Below are 19,175 nucleotides of genomic sequence, written 5' to 3' on the forward strand. Positions count from 1 at the left end.
ATTATTATGGTACAGGATAAAATTGCAAACCTGATGGCCTTGTTATTCAAAACAAAGTGCTAACAAGGAGTCAGCGCCGTCCCTTCTGACTTCTCTCTCACTCTCCTTGTCTCTTGTTACATATTTAGTCTAGTTTTCCCACACGTTTTCATACCTCAAGGTTATTTTTCTGAATGTCTATTTATCATTTAAAGCTTTGCACGCCTACTCCCGCCTCCTCACGCCATGACTAGTTATTTTCTCAATTGACTATAGTCCAGCTTCCTATTACTCATGCTGAAATGCCCTTTCCTCTCTGAGAAGCTCACAATCCTGAATTGTTTTCTTTTACTGGACAACCCAAAGCCTCCGTACTACTTGTAAAACATTATGTCCATTATCAATGATTGTTGCCTGCAGTTTCCACCCTCTGTGTGCACGTGTTGCCGTATGCGTGACCATGTGCTTGTTGACCCATATGCTGCTCTCAGATTCTCACATTAACCTCAATCCTGCTTTCTTCCAAATTAGATTTCTATTCTTCTGTCTCCATGTTGACTTATTTGCTTCTCTTTCATCATCTCCGGCAAGGTTATCCTGAGGCAAGCAGCACTTTTATGGGAACAGGGGGGCGTAGAGGAGGGGTGGAGGGCTTGGCTTTGCCTCCAGCCATGCCTTAATCGATCTTGTTGTGAGCTGAATTTTTCAACCCGTCCCCTCGTTAACAGTTTTCAAGATGTAATTAAGAAGATAATTAATTTAATGTCAATTACGTCTTAAAATGAGCAGGGAACGTAAAAATGCACAACAAAGAAGAGTGAGAGAAGTGGGGAGAAAAGGGAAAATATGGAGAAAAAAGGAGGCTAATTAGTGGATGGTGTTGTGTTCATGAATCATTCCAGTTGAAACATTTCCTCCCTCTCCCTTTCAACCCCATTTTCCTCTCTGCTCCTTGTTCTTCTTCTGTTTCTCACTCTGAATGTATATCTGCAACAGCCCGCAGCAAAAAAGAAATTATCACATATTTTGTTGCCATTGGCACACAGTATGGGTATGCAAATATGAGGATAAAAAGAGACTTCAGCATTGTTGGCATTCTCTTCCTACACATAAAGCACAACCAGATATAAGACTGAAGTGATTCAAGTACTTCTGTGTACTTTATTAATTTTTTGACTGTTGAAAAGCACAGTAAATGCCATCATATCATCCATACAGTATATCATCCACATGACATGAAAGAAAACCATGAGGAACAAAAAAGATTAAACAGACAAACCTCCACTGCATGACCCACATTTAAATACAACTTTATTCAGATCTGAGGACTCTTAGCTTTTATATATATATATATTTATATGTATATTTATATTTTCGAAAGGTCAGGTTTTGTTACTATGCTTTGCTGAGGGGACTGGTGTTGCAGTCTCTAAGGCCAAATATCCACATGTCTGTTGGCATTAGATGGCTAACACCGTCCATCCAACAGCAACATGATCGTCTCCTAAACTTAGTCCAGCAGCCTTCCTTAGTTCGCCCCAGAGAGGCGGAGAGGTTGGAGTCTCAGTGTATTGCTCTGAATCTGAGACGACGAGTAAGGAACGTGTGAGTGGCTTGCTACCAGCATGTAGCCCAACATGTGTCCTTTTTTTCTTCACAAGTTCACTGCTGTGGGCTCATGTTGCCCAGCTTTGATTCCAACATGTGTGAGTATCCAGCTTCTCTCCGGACGCCCTGCGGGAGGCGGGGAGAGAAGTATTGAGGTTACTGAGGCGTATCTGTGTCGGGCACTCCATTGGCATTCTCTCAAGGAGATTTCATGTCCTCACAATCCAGGGGCTTATGTAGGATGCTTTGAACAGGGGAGAGGAAAATACCTAAACCAGCACATCTTAAGACTATGCGTGAACGCACAATTGTTTGATGGGATACAGATATAGAGAGGAATAGATAAATACAAAAGGAGGGAGGAATGTTCTCGCTGTTGATGTTCTGTTAGCTCGGCATTAAGCTCACAGGGATTAGCCAGCTCAGCTCAGCGCTGTGCTCAGGGGGCCGGGAGGAGCAGCAATGGGGAACTACCCTCCGCAGGGTTCAACACCAGGGTAAGCAAGGTAGAGAGGGCATGGAGGCTGAGGGCAGTCAGCCGGGTCACACACAGGGAGACAACAGCGTGAACTCTGCAGGAGGACATATGGCTGAGAAACATGTGGACAGGGGCAGAGAGATGGAGGATGAGGAAATGAATGAACAGAGCAAGAGGCAGTGGTTCATTCATGCTGGTTGATGTGCATTTTACAAGCCTTGTATCTCATCAGCAGACAGGACTTACATCTATATTGCATGTTCCGCTGGGACTCTTTATGTATGCTTTAAATATTAATGCTGCATTACTGTGATGTGGTCGGAATAAGAAGTAGTCCTTACAAGCTTTCTCCTAGTTGGCACTCTCAGTGGTGGTCCCCTTTTTAGGAAATTCCACTCACATTATTTATATTGAGACACATGTCAACATATATCGGTGTATATAGGCAACATTGTTGAATATATAATACGGTCCTGTGCAACATAAGTGCTTACTCAATTATATTTCGAGGGAGGGTTGTGGGTTTCAACAAAAACGCAACAAAACTGTGAGAAATGTAATCGTTAAGCTTAAAATATGTATGTTTGCTACTAACGTTAGAGAAGTACAAATGTCAACCTTGACTTTAGATTTGATCCAGGAAACAAAGAGCGTTCTCCTGGGTAAAAGTCTGGTGTTTGTCCGACCCATTTATCTCTCTCGACCTTGTTTGAAAGTGGACCTCAGCATAGTTTGAAGAGAAACATATTTGTGATACATCAAAAAGAAGTGTAGTCGGACAGAAAATAAGTTATCCTCGATACATATGGCAAAGCAGCGTAATTTTTAGGTTGATATTTGAAAAATCTGTTTCAATAAAACAATCACACGCAAGAGGAGACAGAGGTTTGCTTTAGCCAGATGAAAAGCATTTATCATTGCTGCGGGTGGTGTAGCTGTCTGTCCCCTGCAGACTGACTCATGCACTGCTTCCATTTGCTCTGGGCCACAAGTTGATTAAGTCGCATATGGAGAGGAGCTACCCCCCGTCTTTCAAAGTGAATTAAGGATCGCAGAGCTTTGATGTGCAGATTTACAGGTCTTTGTTTTTCTATCTTTAGCCCTGTGACTGTGTTTTTCCTCCTAGTCTTGCTCCTTTATTTCACACAGAACAGCCGAGGCAACGCAATTATATCTGGCCTTACACCACCCCCCACAGGAGGACGGCTTCATGGTGACCGCTCACTGCCGAGCGATCCACCTGAGACACGGCTGCACAGTCCCCGCCAAGCTTGCTCTTAGCTAAATCCCTGACATCACAGCACGTTAGCATCAAACACGTCTCCTGATGTCACTGGTTAATGACTCTTCACACCTGTCTTGTGACTGTTCACCACAAAAGTCACTGTGGCCTCTCACCAACAACAAGTCAGGCTACATAATTCCTCGCACTTCTTTCCACTGATACTGTCTATGAGGGCAACATGAGCCAGCCAGTGGTCATTCATCTTAATGTGAGCGGTTAACTCTGGGTCGGCTCCACACAAAAACACAACTATCCCCATGAACCTCTTCCTATCCTCCTACTCGCTGACTTGATTTTTAGGAATACATTTCGCCCTCTCATTGAAACCTTAATTACTTCTAAAGGAGATTAAATTATAGGTAATTATTATGATAATATTTTCATTTATTCAAGATAACAGGCAGACTTTAGAGAACACAGAATTTGTCGGGAGAGAGCAATCTGCCTTACACAGTCAAAGTTATCAAGGCGTGAAATCAAGAATCCTGACGACAACAAAATGTAATCTTTTTCTTACAGAGGGGACAATAGAAGGAGATGCATACTCCAAGTCTTCTTCTCCACTTTAATTAAAACAGCTCACTGAATCTCTCCCTCTCTCACTCCCCACCCCCGTCTCTCTCTTAAGTGTAGAGGGCCAATTCTATCTCTAAGCAGAATCTAGTTATTTTCCTCGCTCTGAACTTGTCTTAAGCCCTGGCCCTGGATCTTTGTTGAGCAATTGCTTTTTCTGGCACATTTTTATTATTTTTCTCTCCCTCCTTCTTTTCCCTCCTTTATTGAAATGGAGGTGGCATTGAGAGATATATTGTGATTACGTTTGGCGGACTGCAAACAAAAACCCTGCATTGACAATGGGATGGTGGGATGGTGGGATGGGGACAGTCGGATGAGGAAATGGGTAAGAATAAGAACTTTTTTTGGGACGGACTTAAATGTCACAAAAAAATATGCCCTTTAAAAATATGTTCTATTGTGTCACCGCAATGATCCAGTGGGTGCTTACGCTTTACATTCATCTGAAATACAACTCTGTGTGTTCCCTCTGGTTTTAAATCATTTACAGTGTGCGATGATAAACACTGTATGGTGTTTGTCATAAAGTCTGCATTTGTATACAACTCTCCAGTGAATCATATCAAAGGATTTATATGCAAGTGTTCTCTGGAAATGCTGCCTTGTGACTTTGCAGAAGAGCAATGTAGTAAAGGGTGATTGAAAGGACATTCAGACAACATTCACCAATGACTTCATGGGAGAGAGAATTAGCTGGCGAGAGACAAGTTGGCATTTAGAAACTGGAAAGAGGTAAGAAAGTGCGCGTTTGATTTTCGATACCAGTCCAGTTAATGAATGCTGCCCTTCCACATTCCAAATGTCCTCATTATCTGCATACTGTACTTTTTGTTTTGCATATATGTTAAATACATCTTACAATATTCAGAGCTTTTTTTAAGGTGTCTTGCTGCCACAATGGCATTGAGGACGATTCACAGCCCCGGTTTCCTCCTCGTTTTTGCAGTCACTCCTACTCACCCCCTTGTACCTCTCCCCTCCCACCTCTCCTCCCCCCTGAGAGTCTTCTAGCCCGAGGGCAGGTAGGGCATCTCATTGTGATAGTTATAGTCCGGGCAGACTTTTTGGACCAGGCGGTAGTCCGTACTGTAGAAGGAAATGTAGATACAGATGACCTTGAAAGGCTTGGAGCAAATCCAGGACACGTGGCTCTGAATCTGCTCCTGAAAGCAGGTCTTGGACGGGTCGTAGTTGCACAGCGAGGTGCGCTTGCTGCGATCCACCTTTTCATAGTCCACACGGCAGTTGAAGATCTTTGAGTCCTTGGGGTAGACTACGCTCTGGCGCTCCAGGTCAAACTCCACCGCCTTGACAGGTGGCACCAGGCTGACTGAGATGTTGCCCTGGCCCGTGGAGTTGTGACGGAAGTAGACGCTGAACGTGCCGTTACCGTGGTCCACGATCTTGCCGGTGATTAGCAGGTTAAGCCTCACCGTCTTGATATTGGAATAGAAGTCTCCCCAGCCAAACATCTTCTTGAACTTCCCGGTCTTAACGATGGGCCGACGTTTGACCCTGGAGCTGGAGGAGTCAGGTTTGAGCAGGTCGCTCCCCAACATCTCCCAGAATTCCTGTTTAGAAAACTCCTGCTTGGAGAAAGGGATGGGGGTGCGGTAGGGCAGCTCCAGGGAGGTGGTGTTAGCAGCTCTGCTCTTACTCTGGAGCATCCAGCGGCTCAGGGGCGACAGGGGGGCCTGCCCACTCAGGAGGCCCACCGTCTTGGAGGAGTCGTCTGAAGAGCTCTTGGTGCTTGAAGAGTCGTCTTCGTGACCCAGGGCCACCTAGAGAGAGGAGGTGGGGGTGGGGGGTGGAAGAAGAAAATAGAGAAAGAAAGTACACAGTTATCAGCAAGGTAGAAAGAAAAGTGTACGGAAAACAAATTAAAGGTTTAATCGATACTTAATTTACCGCTCACACCTCTAGTGGTAGTCGCCATGACATTCTATCAATGTTATATATATAAATAAAAGCTTGAAATTTCGCAGGTATTGCTATTATTACATTCTTTTGTTTACCCTGGCCGTGAGAGAAAATTCTCCTTTATGTCTAGTTTTCGCAGAGCCGATGTAATTCCCTAAGCTCTCCAGTAATGGGCTCATATGCCTCCTTCGAGCTACTTGAGGCCAGAGGGATCAGAGAACAGATTTAAAGAGAAAATCCACACTAAAACTGAATTCACATCAAGTGTGTTACTCCTGTGGTCTCGGGCAGTTAAATCAATATTTGTGAAAGTGGACAATTTTCTACAAAGTCTATAATCCTATAAAACAATAAAGCTCTGTCATTAAGAAACACTTTCAAGAGTTATTTCTCTGACAGCAAAGGTCTTGAGGTTGATTTATGCACTTAGAAAGTGTCTGGATGCACCACAAAGAGCAGCATTCATTTTAAGAACTACCTTCTGCATCCTCTAAGGCAGTGGTTCCCAACCTGGGGGCCAAAGATCGCAGGGCCAGGCCTCAGATGATTTGAGGCCAAATATGATATTTAGACTTTTAAAAAAAAAAAAAAATGTTTAGTGAAGTTAGTAGCTATTATAGGCATACAAACACAGAAATGTATAATTCTTTCTTTAATAGAAATGTTTCTTCTGCCCGTAAAGTGTCCAAACCGGGCTTTTCTGGATAAGCGAATTTTTAAAACATAGTCATTGTCCATACCGGTTTCAGTTGGATTATTTGTCACAGTTGCTCCGGTCAGATCGGTCTCCTCCATTTTGTAGATTATTTACGTCTTTTGCATCCACATAAACACATCGGCAAAATCCGGCTTACTTTGAGCATGTTTTTTAAACAGTTTAATCCATTTGTGAATTGTTTTCACTTGCGCCGTCCTTTAATTTCTTCATACAGCGGGAATCCAAATGAATGAATCCTGAGTCCAATAACTATCAAAGTCACTCCAATAGTGCTCCTTAATTACGCTTTCATCCTCCTTTAACAAAATACTTCACATTCATCCAGTTTGTGACAGTAGTTGTAGCTTTTTTGAGACTTTGAAACTTTAATTACCGCTGTTGCGCCCCCCCTTATGTGTGGGGGGGGGGGCGCAACTTCCAACAGAAGTTATTTGGGGGGGCTCTTGGGAAAAAAGGTTGGGAACCCCTGCTCTAAGGTGATATCATCATGTTTTAGCTCATTTTACCTCAAACTAATTCAGATAAGGTCACTTGAAGAAAATCTAATTGGAAAGAAATTCAAAATTCTTATACACTGAAACTCCAAGAGAACACTAGGCTGTGTTTCCTGTTTCAAAGTGAGCTCTTTGCTTCTTAAGCACATGTGTGAGTCTGAGAACAGGGGAAACTATTATTGCCTCGAAAGATTTGGTTGGAGGATCAAAGAGTTTGAGGAAAGGGAGCTGGGCAAGCGGGTGGGGCCCAAGAATAAAGTGTTATTTCCAATTAAGACCTCCAGTGTTTTAATTAAATAAAAAGATCTACATCGGCACACACACAAAGCTGTCAGATGTTAACATCAGCTGAGGGGAGGAGAAGAGGAGTGAAGGAGATAAGGAAGTGCTGCTGTGCTCAGCAGTAGCATTGTGTGAATGTGAGAGCAAAGTATTTGATAATTATTTAACGGTAATGATCTGTTAACAGGTAGCTTCTATCTGATGTGTCATTCAAGTCACCAGCATTTTTGTCCTTTGGCAGTGGAGAGCTCACCCACACGTCGTTTGTGAATTTGGTGTTGCAACTTGTACACGAACAATAAGTGATGCAAATGCAGGATAAGTTTGTGAATGTGTGCTCTACCCGGAGAGATTTCACAACGATGCATAATGCATGCATGCATGTCTGTTCTCTGATCCATCTACTGTCTTGACTGCCAGGGCTTCCTTATACAGGCTTAGTCAGAATTATTAAGTCAGACTCATTTTTATTCCATTTTATGCAGGTTTTTTGAGCTCGCCCAGATTTGCTCTGAGTCAGTCAGAGATATTGATTTTCCGTCCCTTTTAAAACATGTATTTCCTTTCATAACAACGCGTATCGCATTTCAACTGCCTTGCAAGGATTCCCGCTGATGTGGTTGTGGTCTGGTGTTGGGACTCCGATGAGAGGACTCCCCTCTTCCTCTTATCTGGCCCGATTACCACTTGGGTGTTAGAGGCCAGACGTCCTCTGCTCCAGTTACCTGTCTGCTGCTACGCTACACTGCCGCTCACATCATTCAGCCTCTCCACAGGGGGCGATAACTGTCTTGACAAGGACTCCTTCCTCTTGAATCCGATAGTTCTGATAGCTTCTTCGAGAATCAAACACATTCATAATGAACAACAATGTTGAGGTGCTGAAGACATATTGATTTTAATATTTTCAGATGTGTCTTTGTTTTTTCAGAGGGGCAGTTAAGGGCAGGCAGGATGACTTTGATGACAAATACATCATTCCCCACGGCTCCTATTGAAGGACAAGCGGGTGTTTGATTTCTGTTCTTCAATGAGCTGGTGGCTGCTGGGCACAGAGGGTAACACTCGCCTGCCTCCCAAGATAGCGCTTGAGATCTCCTGCGGTGTCTTAAAAAATTGCCCTTTAGGGTTTCTTGAAAAAGATGTTGCTCTTGATTTCTATAAAACTGCCCCTTGCTTTTAAGATCCAGATCATTTTGGCAACACTGCTGCTTGTCTAGAGCGACTCTCAGATGGCGCCAACACTCATATCTGAGCAAAAACATATTGCAGCATGCTTTGCTGTACAGTAACCTTTAAATTGAGCAAGGCATCCCTCCCTCTCTTGCAGTCTTCATTAAAAAGCCTGAGAGGACAGGCTGCAGGAGGAGAGATGAAGAGAGCATTGTGCTATTGTTGAACAGTAGACTTAAGTGTCTGGCACTGCTAGAGGTGTCAGATTCAGTGTGCAGCATCATTGTCAAAGACAAATGTTAAAATGAGCTCTAAAAAAGAAAAGAAAGCACCGAGCAAGAGCTGCAATTACTACTCCAGTGTGAGAACACATGCCGTGTGACTGTCCACACAACCATGTCTTCAAATGCAATTGTGGTTTAATTTCTTAATCTTTAAATGTTCTATAGCATCGTTTTTTACATATAGTCTTTGCATGTTTTCAAACTCTAGGAGATTTGCTGAACAATGCGTCTTTACGGTTGCAGAGGTCACGCGTTATACTGCAGCACAGAACATATTTTTCATCGTTAAATATTATAACAATCACTATTTTACACTCCATTCTGAAAAACTGCCTACTACTCCAATTCTCTTGCCGCTCTGCATTTAACTAGCAGAGTATATGAGGTGTAAGATTTAACTATCAGCACGCATCCAACTTTGGCTTATGCAGTGTAAGCAAGTTGAAATGTTGGAGGAACACCCCTGAGTTCCCTGTTGTTTTCGCAGTGCTTGAAGATGAATGCATTACTCCACTTTAGTGGAATATTCATACTTTTTAGCAAGCGTAAGGCAACATTGTTTGGTTAACAGTGAAGCACTTTTTTCCAAGAAGTCACCCTTTGATGATGCACCCCAAGTAATATCTACTTCTTTCAATGACTTGTGTTGTAACATTAAATAAGTTTGTCAAGTGACAAGATGAATATTTTCAGGGCTGCAGCTTTTAATGTCAAAGGTTTACTGTTTCCTAGCTCAGAAATGTCAACCACATTCAAAAGCTGTTTGAAAGGCCTGAAGAAGTTATTTTCAGACCAAGTTTGTTTTGTTTCATGAAACTTGGCAAGATGTATCCCAGATTTAAGTACTGTAGGCAAAGTGTGGGCGATGGGCAATCAGGTCTTAGTGAGGGGGCGGAGGTTCGGGTGATTTTGTCATTTGTCATGTGCGCTAAGTGAGTCAGTGAAACGGCTGGAGAGGATGGGAGGTGGCTGCAGGCTCTGTCGCTGTGGTAATTGTGAGTCATTCAGCCTCACTGAGCACAGGCCCCAGGCCTCTCTCCCAGCAGGGAGTGTGCGGAGGGAAGTGATCCTCACAAGCCTGCCAGCTTCACAGGCAATAATCAGCCTGTTACAGTGACAGGTACACCATTTTAACCCCTTCCCCCAGAAGCACACTATAGTTTTAATGCAGCAGCGAGATCAGGGAGCCACTTAACTGGAATCTGTGCCATAACTTACACAGAAGCTTGGGACTGACACCAAACCAGTGTGTCTAGCAAAGGATATTCTTCCGATTGAGACTCCTACTTCAGTTTTAACATTTAGACCACTTAAGTTACGTTAGAGATCAATTAGCGGTGCAGATATCTTACTAACACCTATACGGAGTACTTAATTATGCTGAATATGTAGGAATAAAACTCGATATGAATTTAAAAGGTGATAATATACAATCGTAGTCACAACTAGCTTCTGCTGCCCCCAGGTGGAAAAAAAGTCAGCTTTTGCAGGTTTAAATATAATTTTGACTTTACCTTTAACAATATTTTGCATCGTTGTGTTTCATAACATCAATTTGAGCAAGGAATCTAAATGTTTCTTTTTGTTTCTAAATGTTTTCTTCCTATCTCTGTCCAAACAAGCAGACATACCCTGCAGTTGCTTACGGTAACCTACAGTTATGACTTTGAAATTGTATTTTTATGGATGCATGATTTGGATTGAAAAAAATGGATTGATTGATACAGAGATCTTCCTGTAGAGACACCCAGCAGGGCCGAAAGCATGCGCGTGTCCTGGGGAGCTGACAAGTTCAATAACCACTCCATTTTCCTCTGACTGTTGAGTTGAAATCTTCATCTCTAATATGACATGAATTTTTAATTAAAGACCCAGGCAGCTCAGATTTCTTAAGTGTTCGTCAACGCTTTATTCTTTTTTTCCTCTGTCTGCTTTCCCCGTCTCCAGATCTAATATACTCACTGCAGGAGCCTTCTCTGTAACGTGATTAAAGTCTGAAAATGTCTTTGCCTTTATAACTAATTATTCTTCTGGCTAGTGTAGATCCTAAGAAGAGGTGAGGGAGAGAAAGGTAATTTCACAAGAAACAAGCCATTTGACTCTTAATGAATAATTTACTCCTGCTTCTTGGGGGTCACTGAAGATTAGATCTGCAGTGGGCGAACAAACTAACTACTCTGAATGTTTTTATTCCAAACTCTTTTCCCGATCTAATCTTTCTTACTGCATCTTCCAACCTCTCCGCGGCTCATTTTGGATAGGTTTAGTTCTGTGGTCCCAGTGGGGTTTAGGCTCATTTTGTATGCTCAGAGAGAAACAGGCTCTGAATTGGCTATTACATTTTTTACATTATAAGATATTGACAAACTGGCGGTGCAAGGAGGGTGGACAGGGGACTGTTTCTCGCCAGTGTGTCCCCAGGGAGAGAAGCCTCGATAGGGCAGAGCTGATTAAAGCGGTGTTACAGAATTCACACCTGTCTGGTAAAAGCTGGAAAGAATCTGCACTTGCAGGGAGGTTCAGGTATAAAAAGCGTCTTGTTGTCTGACTTAGTGCTGCAGTCTTTCAGTACGATTCTGAATATAGTACCCAGGAGATTAAAATCACAAATACCTAAACAGTTATTCGTTTCAATCCAAAACTGAAAAGCAAATCCATTTTGTAAAGGTCAACTCAACACAAAATAATTTAACTGTTAAGCTCCCCCCTGATAGTGTGTGTAAATATATGAACAGGCTCCAGACACACAGTAGCAGAAAAAGTCTGTGAGTGAAAAGCTTTAAATACAGATGTGGTTGCCCAGGTGGGCCAGATGTGTGTACATTATGGTGAACACAAATGCATTACTACTCTGATTGTCAGTGTTGCAGGCTGCATGCGTATAAGGCTACAACATACCACACCCAGACAACAGCGAAGCACAAATCTGGCACTGCATCTGCTTCTTTAGCTGAAGTCGAACTTTTTTCTGTTTAGCGGCAGTCTTCAGCGCATAACGGCAAATGTGAGACGGGAAGTGAAATCTGATCATGAGTGCTTACTTGTGAAACATTTGACACGCATCCTCACAACAGGTGTGAACTGCAGTCTATCTCAACTGCATTAGAACATCACCAAAGGGAGGGACATTGTGCTGACTCTTAAAACAACCTATGTGTGAAGTGACAAGTGACCTCTAGCAGTAAAAAGAATAACATAAATACGATATTTGTTAACGTCCAGTAGCAAACATTTTGTTGTTATTCTTCTACAAATGTGACTCCTGTTGATGTCTGAACATACAAAGACACGTTGGCTTTGACATTGCATACTGTTATCTGTCTCATACCATGAGTAAAGGTTTCTTTTCACCAATACTTCCTTAACCCTAGCCAGGCAGTTATAGTTAACCAAACTACAGTGGCAATGGCTCAGAATACTTTGTAGATGTGTCACTTTTTAATAAACTTAGATCTAATTTTACGTTGGGTCAGCAAACGTCAACACCTTTCTAAAATATGAAACACTACAGCTCCCAACAGTGTAACTGGGAAGTGGTGCATTGACCGCTTAAACTGGACAAACAAAGGGTAAAATAATTGCTTGTCTTTGCTGTCATATATGTTTCACAGCGAAACATTCTCAATTTAGAGATCAGTGTATACTCTCCAAAAACTGTTCCTATTATCCATTTATTATAGTTGAAACACTCTTCTTTCAAGCTCAGCCAAATTCCCAGATCCCTGTGGCTGTGTGCTATTTTAATTGGAAACCCCAGTAAAGACCCTCAGCAGGTCTTGTCTGGACATGTGCACCACGCTGACCCTGAAAATCATTGTACCATCACCGGGCTGCACACTGGTAACCTGCACACTAAATGTTCATTCATGCAGAACACACTGTTTACATATAGTGTGAGAATATAAATCGGCTTTTGCTCCGGTCTCATTCTGCTGTAGTATCTATTTGTGCTGTAGTATCCAGCTTCAGTTTCCTTCATCGTTAAACTGCACTGACAGCCTTATGTTCCCCCTTCAAATAAACCCACGTCCCCTGGTCCCACATCGTCTTTTCTAATATTGTTTAGATGCCTACTTGAAAGGGCGAAAATGCATTCTATATTGACACTTTCCATAACACTTTCACAACGCACTAAAACAACTTTTACTATTGTCAGTTCCAGCCGAAGCTCTCTGAAATTAAAAGGTCTCTTATGGATTTTCCCATCCTTAGTTATTCCTCCATGTGAAAGTCAAGCGCATCTTTATCTGTATCCTCTGGGAGTTACACCCACTCAATCTACCCAAGGCTATGAGTAATTTTTCTTTAAGCGTTGCACTGTAATCCACCTTACAGTACTCCAACAGGCAGACAAGCCCACAGATATTCTTCCTGGATCTGCTCTGTCTCCCCGGCATCCTCCCAGAGAGAAATGCCACATTAAATTGTGCTGGTTTTGAGCAGACAACGTATTCTGTCTCAGGACAGCTCTGCGCTTTACCATGAAGGGCTGTCAGTGTGTCAGGGAGTGTGCTTTTTCTCTGTCCGTCTCTCTCAGTCTCTCCCTGTCTGTCTCTGCTGTGTGGCCGCTGGGAGCCTGAGGTGGGAGGAGGAAAGGGTGGAGGGGGGGGAGGACTGGCTGCTGGCTTCCTCGATGGGTGGTCAGAAGGGAAGGGGTGCACCTCTGGGGTCACTCTTGCTGTGGTTGTGCATAACTCAAGCTGTTTACACCACAGGCAGGAAACAACATAGGTCATAACCCCAGCACCCCTTCTCATTTATAGCTTCTTCGTTGTTCTTTTATTATTATTTTTGTCATGCTCATTGTTTATTTTATTTATTTTTTTAACAATACATATGGATCTAAAAGTTTGTGAAAAACATAAAGTAAGAATTACACCAGATGAGCTGGCAGAGCCAAAAAAGCCACAAGGTCTGTGAGGCTTGAAGAAAACATGAAATGAAAGGACAAAAACAACAATCATGCAATTACCTGAACAAGCCGTCTACTTTAATACATTTAGACTCACAATAAGGTCCTAGCCATGGGCATTCATAAAGTTCATGGCTGGAGATGAGTGTAAAAATAATGTATAAACTGAACATTGTGCAGTTTATGGACTCAGAAAACTGTGGCCTTGGTAGAACTTGTAAAATGGTTATGGCTATGACTAAGAATGCAATACAAAAATGTTTGATGACTATTTACTTGATTGATTCAGGTATTTAATTTGATCTATTAAAATTTGTAATGCTCTTTTTGCTTGTGTTGTTCCATTTACTGTCCAAAACTTAAATATGCTATCATAATCTTCATATTGTGGGAAGCTGGAAGTAGCGGATGTGAAAAATGTTTGCTTGAAAAAGGCGATTTATCTAAATAATTGTATTTTTAAGTTGTTGCTGCTTTTCAAATGGGAATGAGTGTGGTTGCTGTATCATACACAATATAAATCGGAAGATGTCATGACTCATGACCTGATGAAAAAGTACAGGACAGATCCTCTGCACAATAAACTGTTCTGTCTGTTTCCGCTGTAGCTCTGCACTCAAACCCTCCCTTACGAGGGAAATTATACAATTATGAATGAGTTTGTGTTTCCTGCAGCTGTGTGGGATGTGAGGTGGAGAGTAGAAGCTTATGATCTCTGACATGCAGATTGCAACCGTGATGGCAAAGAGGAAGATTCAAGAGAGTAAGAATGCCCAAAACAAACAAATCTGTATTCACTCTACTGCTGCTGTCTCACATTTGTGTCTGCATGCAATATAGAATTGATCAGACAGTGATTTTTCTTCCATTTGTTTTCTCAGGATTAAGGTGGTGTTTCTGCTCAGCCCGGGATGTATGTAGGTGGACAAGGTTAGCGAACCTGTGAGGAGTAAAAGTATCTAAGAAGCATGAACCTAAGGCTTTGTGACATTTAAAAATGGAGATTGGAGTCTGATGTGGTTAGAATTAGTGCCAGACAGCCTCTGCTTTTTAATCTTACACACAAATATTCACGATTGCACATTGTATGGTACATTGCTGCACGATGCTGTCTTGTGGAATTCCAAGCAACCTCAAGGCAGTTTTGCTTGGTTTTGTATGCCTTTTTGTTGTCTCAGTTGTTGCTTAGTTGGGCTTTGTTATGATTCAAGTGTCCCATTACTCTCTCTACAGCCTAATCACAATCCTGGTGTTTGGCTTTGTGAAGCATTTAGTGTAAGAACTGTTTGTTTTAATTGACACGTTAAAAAGTGTGTGTTTCCTTGCTGATGGCAAAGTCAAATAAAGGGTGATGGTAAAAGTTTTTAAACTAAAAACACATTGTAACAGCACTATATCCGTATGTGTGTCATATTACTTTGTATTATTTAAAGCACAAAAACCTTGGAATATATATAAATGTCTTCACAGAGATTCAATCCGCATTCTGTGTAGAGCTGCAGAGGTGACACTCAGCTTTCAAGCAGGATGGTCAGCGTCCTCATCTGCACTGAAAGCAATCACAGGGAGTATATAACCTTCCTGTCTCTCATGGCCAAAGAGAAACTACCTGAGGCTCATGTTTTCCAGAACATTATTGTGTGAAAGAGCGGCTGCATCCCCAGCGATCTCTACCACATGTTGGTTACAGCACGTCGTTTTCTTTAATTATTGGCTCTTTTGTGGGTGTGCATGTGCATTTACCGCAATATTAGCTCCTAATTTGGATTGACTGAGTGAAATGTTTGAAACATTTTAGCTATTTGAAATGATGAGACACGATGATCGAGAACATAAAAGGAAATGTGTTTGGAATGATTTGAAGGGAAGATTCTGCAGTTCACTTGCTCAGACTCCCTGTTCTGTTACAGTTCATTTCTTTATTGTTAATTACTCAGATTGTTGACCTTTGCCCTCCCTGTTTTTACTGGCTTGTCCGGGGATTCAGATTGTCAACCTTGCGCTGTGCATGGTTTAGCCACAGTTGTAATTGTATGTGGATTCAATGTGTTTATGTGCAAAGGGAAGTAAACATCTGTGAGGACTGTCAATGAGGTGTATAAACGTATAAGGCAGATGTTTAACTCATTCCTTTTTTAACCTTTTATCAATACCTTGTCTCACTTCAGCTCATTAACTTCATCAACAGTCTGTACCTCTATAGATACCTCTATTTTCTCAGCGTATTGCATGAGCTCATTAATTTTCTGCATTAATAAGTGAAGGATTATGTCCTAACAGACTGTGACTTAGATAACAGAACTGAAACAAATCGTCAATTAATCGATTGGTCGTTTGAAAGCAAAAGATATTATGATATTCGGCTCAATGTTGAATACATTTTTCAAGCGAATTTCCAAAACTTTTGTTGGTTCCAGCTTCTTAAATGTGCTTTACTGATGAGCTTTTTTCTCAATTTTAAATAGTTTTTTAGACCAAACGATGAATTGATGAATCAAGAAATTTAAAATCAGATAATTCCGTAATGAAAATAATCATTGCAGTTCTTTTGAACATCTTGGCTCTGCTCAACCAACAACTGAATAATGTCCTGTCCTAGTGAGAGGACATTACATTTCAAACTATCCCCCTAAATATTCCACAGATTATTTTCCTGATATATGCATATCAGCAATTTAGCTCACCGAGACAAATCTAGTCAGCTTGCCGAGCATCACAGAAGGAAAATAACTCTAACCGCTTCCAAAAATAAACATAATTTCTCAAGCAGTCAATTATACAACTGAGATGGTTTATATTATGCATAACCCCTCCATTCAAATACGAACAATAATTAACATTTGAAACACATTCATCACATCAACAACAACCAGAGTGGCACCTTTTAATACTTGTCTATATTCGAAGTCATTTGGAAAAGGCCCCTGGAGAACTGAACCCTCTCTGAGAATTGCGGTGCTTTTACAATAGAAATGCATCCAAATCGAATTTTAATGCATAGTAGGCTTATACGATTATTAATCACGACTCTCTTGAATAATAAAAAGTTACTTTATTCATTAATTACTCAATAATTGATCAATATCATGGGGCTAATGAATTACCCAAAATCTCCTGCTGAGAGATGTCATGTACGTTTTTCATAGATACATGGTCTAGCGTGGGAGAAAAAAAAACCAATTAATTTCATTATCATTAGCCACAGAACTTTCTGGTTATAAAAGGCTGTATAGCCCTACAGCTCATAGAACCAAGACAACACAAGGCTGAGGTTTAAGCCTATTATCCCACTCTTGTATCTAGTTATTCAACGGCTGAAAAGGCATTCATCCTCCATATTTTAAGTGAAAGGGTGGTCTCTTCTCTCTCAGAAATCGGTCAAAACTCAATAAATCTGTGTGTTAAGTATTTTACAAGCCATGTCTATCAGACCTCCAATCACTAAAAGGGCCATTACTTCACTGTGAGCACCTTAATAATACGCTAATATGAGAATCACAAGGTCATCCTTGAAGGAATGCCGGGACAAACGGATGCATCAAACAAGCACTCAACCTCACTTGAATATTTCCACTGCACTTTCTTTTGGAGCTGGCTCATTTCCTGGGCCCTGTGTTAGTCAGCCCAAGGGTTTCCGAGCAGACGACTGTTCAAGTTTTCTCATGTGAATCAAAAACTGATTTCTCATTAAAGGCTGCTTTTTAATACATCTGTGAGCATAAATGAAAGAGGAGTGGGCGATCCAAATGTGATAGTATGGTTATGTAATGCTGGATGTGTTCATTAAGACTGCAGAAACAGTTCATGTTTACACATCTGGTGTTATAGGTCAGTGGGGGTCCTTAGGGAAGCTATCATGCTTCACTTGGGTTAAAAAAAATACTTAATTTTTTATCAGATAGTCCAATTACAATTCAGAGACTCTGAGGAGATGTTTCAAAGTTATCTCACCACTCACAGTATACATTCTGTATTTAATCATACTTTAATTAAGAAGGTGAGTCCTCAGAATAAATACTTTACAAAAAGAGGTAGTGTATCCTTCTTTAGACATTGGAATGTGCACACAGTATGATTATGCATTTCCTATGTCCACACATGTATAACCACATGGCCATTAACATACAACGTTGTGGTAGGTAAATTAATTTCATATAAAAACAAATCTGCAAAAATGTGCTGTGTCTGGTGTTAGTTGGTTGTTTTATGCCAGGTGAGTGAACACCTGCAGAGTAAAGCTTTCTCTAATTTACATATACATTTTGTTTGCAGTATGGTGCACGCTGTGATAACTCAGTGCATGTATATTGTTTTAGTTGGCTCTTTTCTTGCTTTGGCTTAAAGTGGGAAATTACACCTGCATGCATACGGTGCAATTTATTTAGGTGTACTTGTATTGTAATTATGTCGGTAAAAAATATGTATTCACGTACAGTTACAAAGTTTAAAGTGACTTAAATATGCTGATTGAGTGATGGGTTTAGCAGAACTGTCTCGAAATACGCACACTGATTGTAGATACCGGCGTGTGGCACAATGCTCCGCACGCTGCGAGTGTCCGCTGGGAATAGTGATAGTTCACCCGCCGTACCTGAGCCGAGCCGGGTCAAAGTGAATGTTATTTAGTATACTTCATAATTAGAAGTAAATAAAACACAGATGTCGCCGCAAATGCACTTGGAATCAGCGAGCAGAGCACCGCAGACGAGAATAATCTCTGCAAAAAACACAAATGACCAACACTTCTAGCAATGTATCATTTTGACCAGCATCTCAGCTTTCAGTTTCCACACAATTGTAGCCTATACCTTCGAGTTTATAAGTTTTGGGATGCTGACACCTTACAGTACCGCGTGACGCAGGTGCAATGTGTGACATGTAAAATAAAATGTAATTTGGAGCAAGATGCGTAAATATTACAGCTTGACTTTCCCCCACTCCCACTGTTCTCTTACCAAGCAAGCTGTTCCGTTTAGAAGGAGCAGGATGAAGCCGTGGTTGGGACGCATCATTCCGGCGCGTAAAACCCACAGCTCCCCCTCCCCGGTAGCAAAAAAATGAAACGAAAAACTCCCGCACACGGGTTTTTCCTCCTTCAGGAAGATGTTCTTTCTCCGGCACCGGATTCCTCTCGGGTGACGCACGGTCCCATGTCCAAGGCAGACTAAACTGCAGCTTCCACAAACCTAAAAAAACCGCTGAAACCACTTTGAGTCCCCCTTTTCTGTCTTTTCTTTTATAGTCAAATTAGTTGTGGTATGAGAAATCCATGAATATGCGGGAGGCTGTTATCATCCATGCAAACAAATAAAGAGATCCCAGCTCAAAGTAAAATGGTTTGACTGGGGAGTGGGTTGATCATATCTGGTCATCGGAACAGAGGAGATCCTGGAGTGAAGGCGCATAGCCTCCTGCAGAAACTCAGCTGAGACTGGCAAGAGCTAACACACGTTTAAACAGTTTCTA

At 41.6% G+C, this 19,175-nt stretch overlaps 1 protein-coding gene across 1 annotated transcript; it reads right to left on the minus strand.

Moving 5' to 3' along the window:
* Positions 1-1,273: 1,273 nt before the first annotated feature.
* LOC307015017 (neurexophilin-1) lies at positions 1,274-19,175 on the minus strand. Its single transcript, XM_079643349.1, has 2 exons — positions 18,665-19,175; positions 1,274-5,707 (listed from the first exon to the last, which is right to left on the minus strand). The coding sequence occupies exons 1-2, from the start codon at positions 18,719-18,721 to the stop codon at positions 4,934-4,936; spliced, it is 831 nt and encodes a 276-aa protein (XP_079499475.1). The 5' UTR covers positions 18,722-19,175; the 3' UTR covers positions 1,274-4,933.

Source organism: Notothenia rossii, assembly GCF_949606895.1.
Source record: "Notothenia rossii genome assembly, chromosome: 8".
Classification (NCBI taxonomy): Eukaryota; Metazoa; Chordata; class Actinopteri; order Perciformes; family Nototheniidae; genus Notothenia; species Notothenia rossii.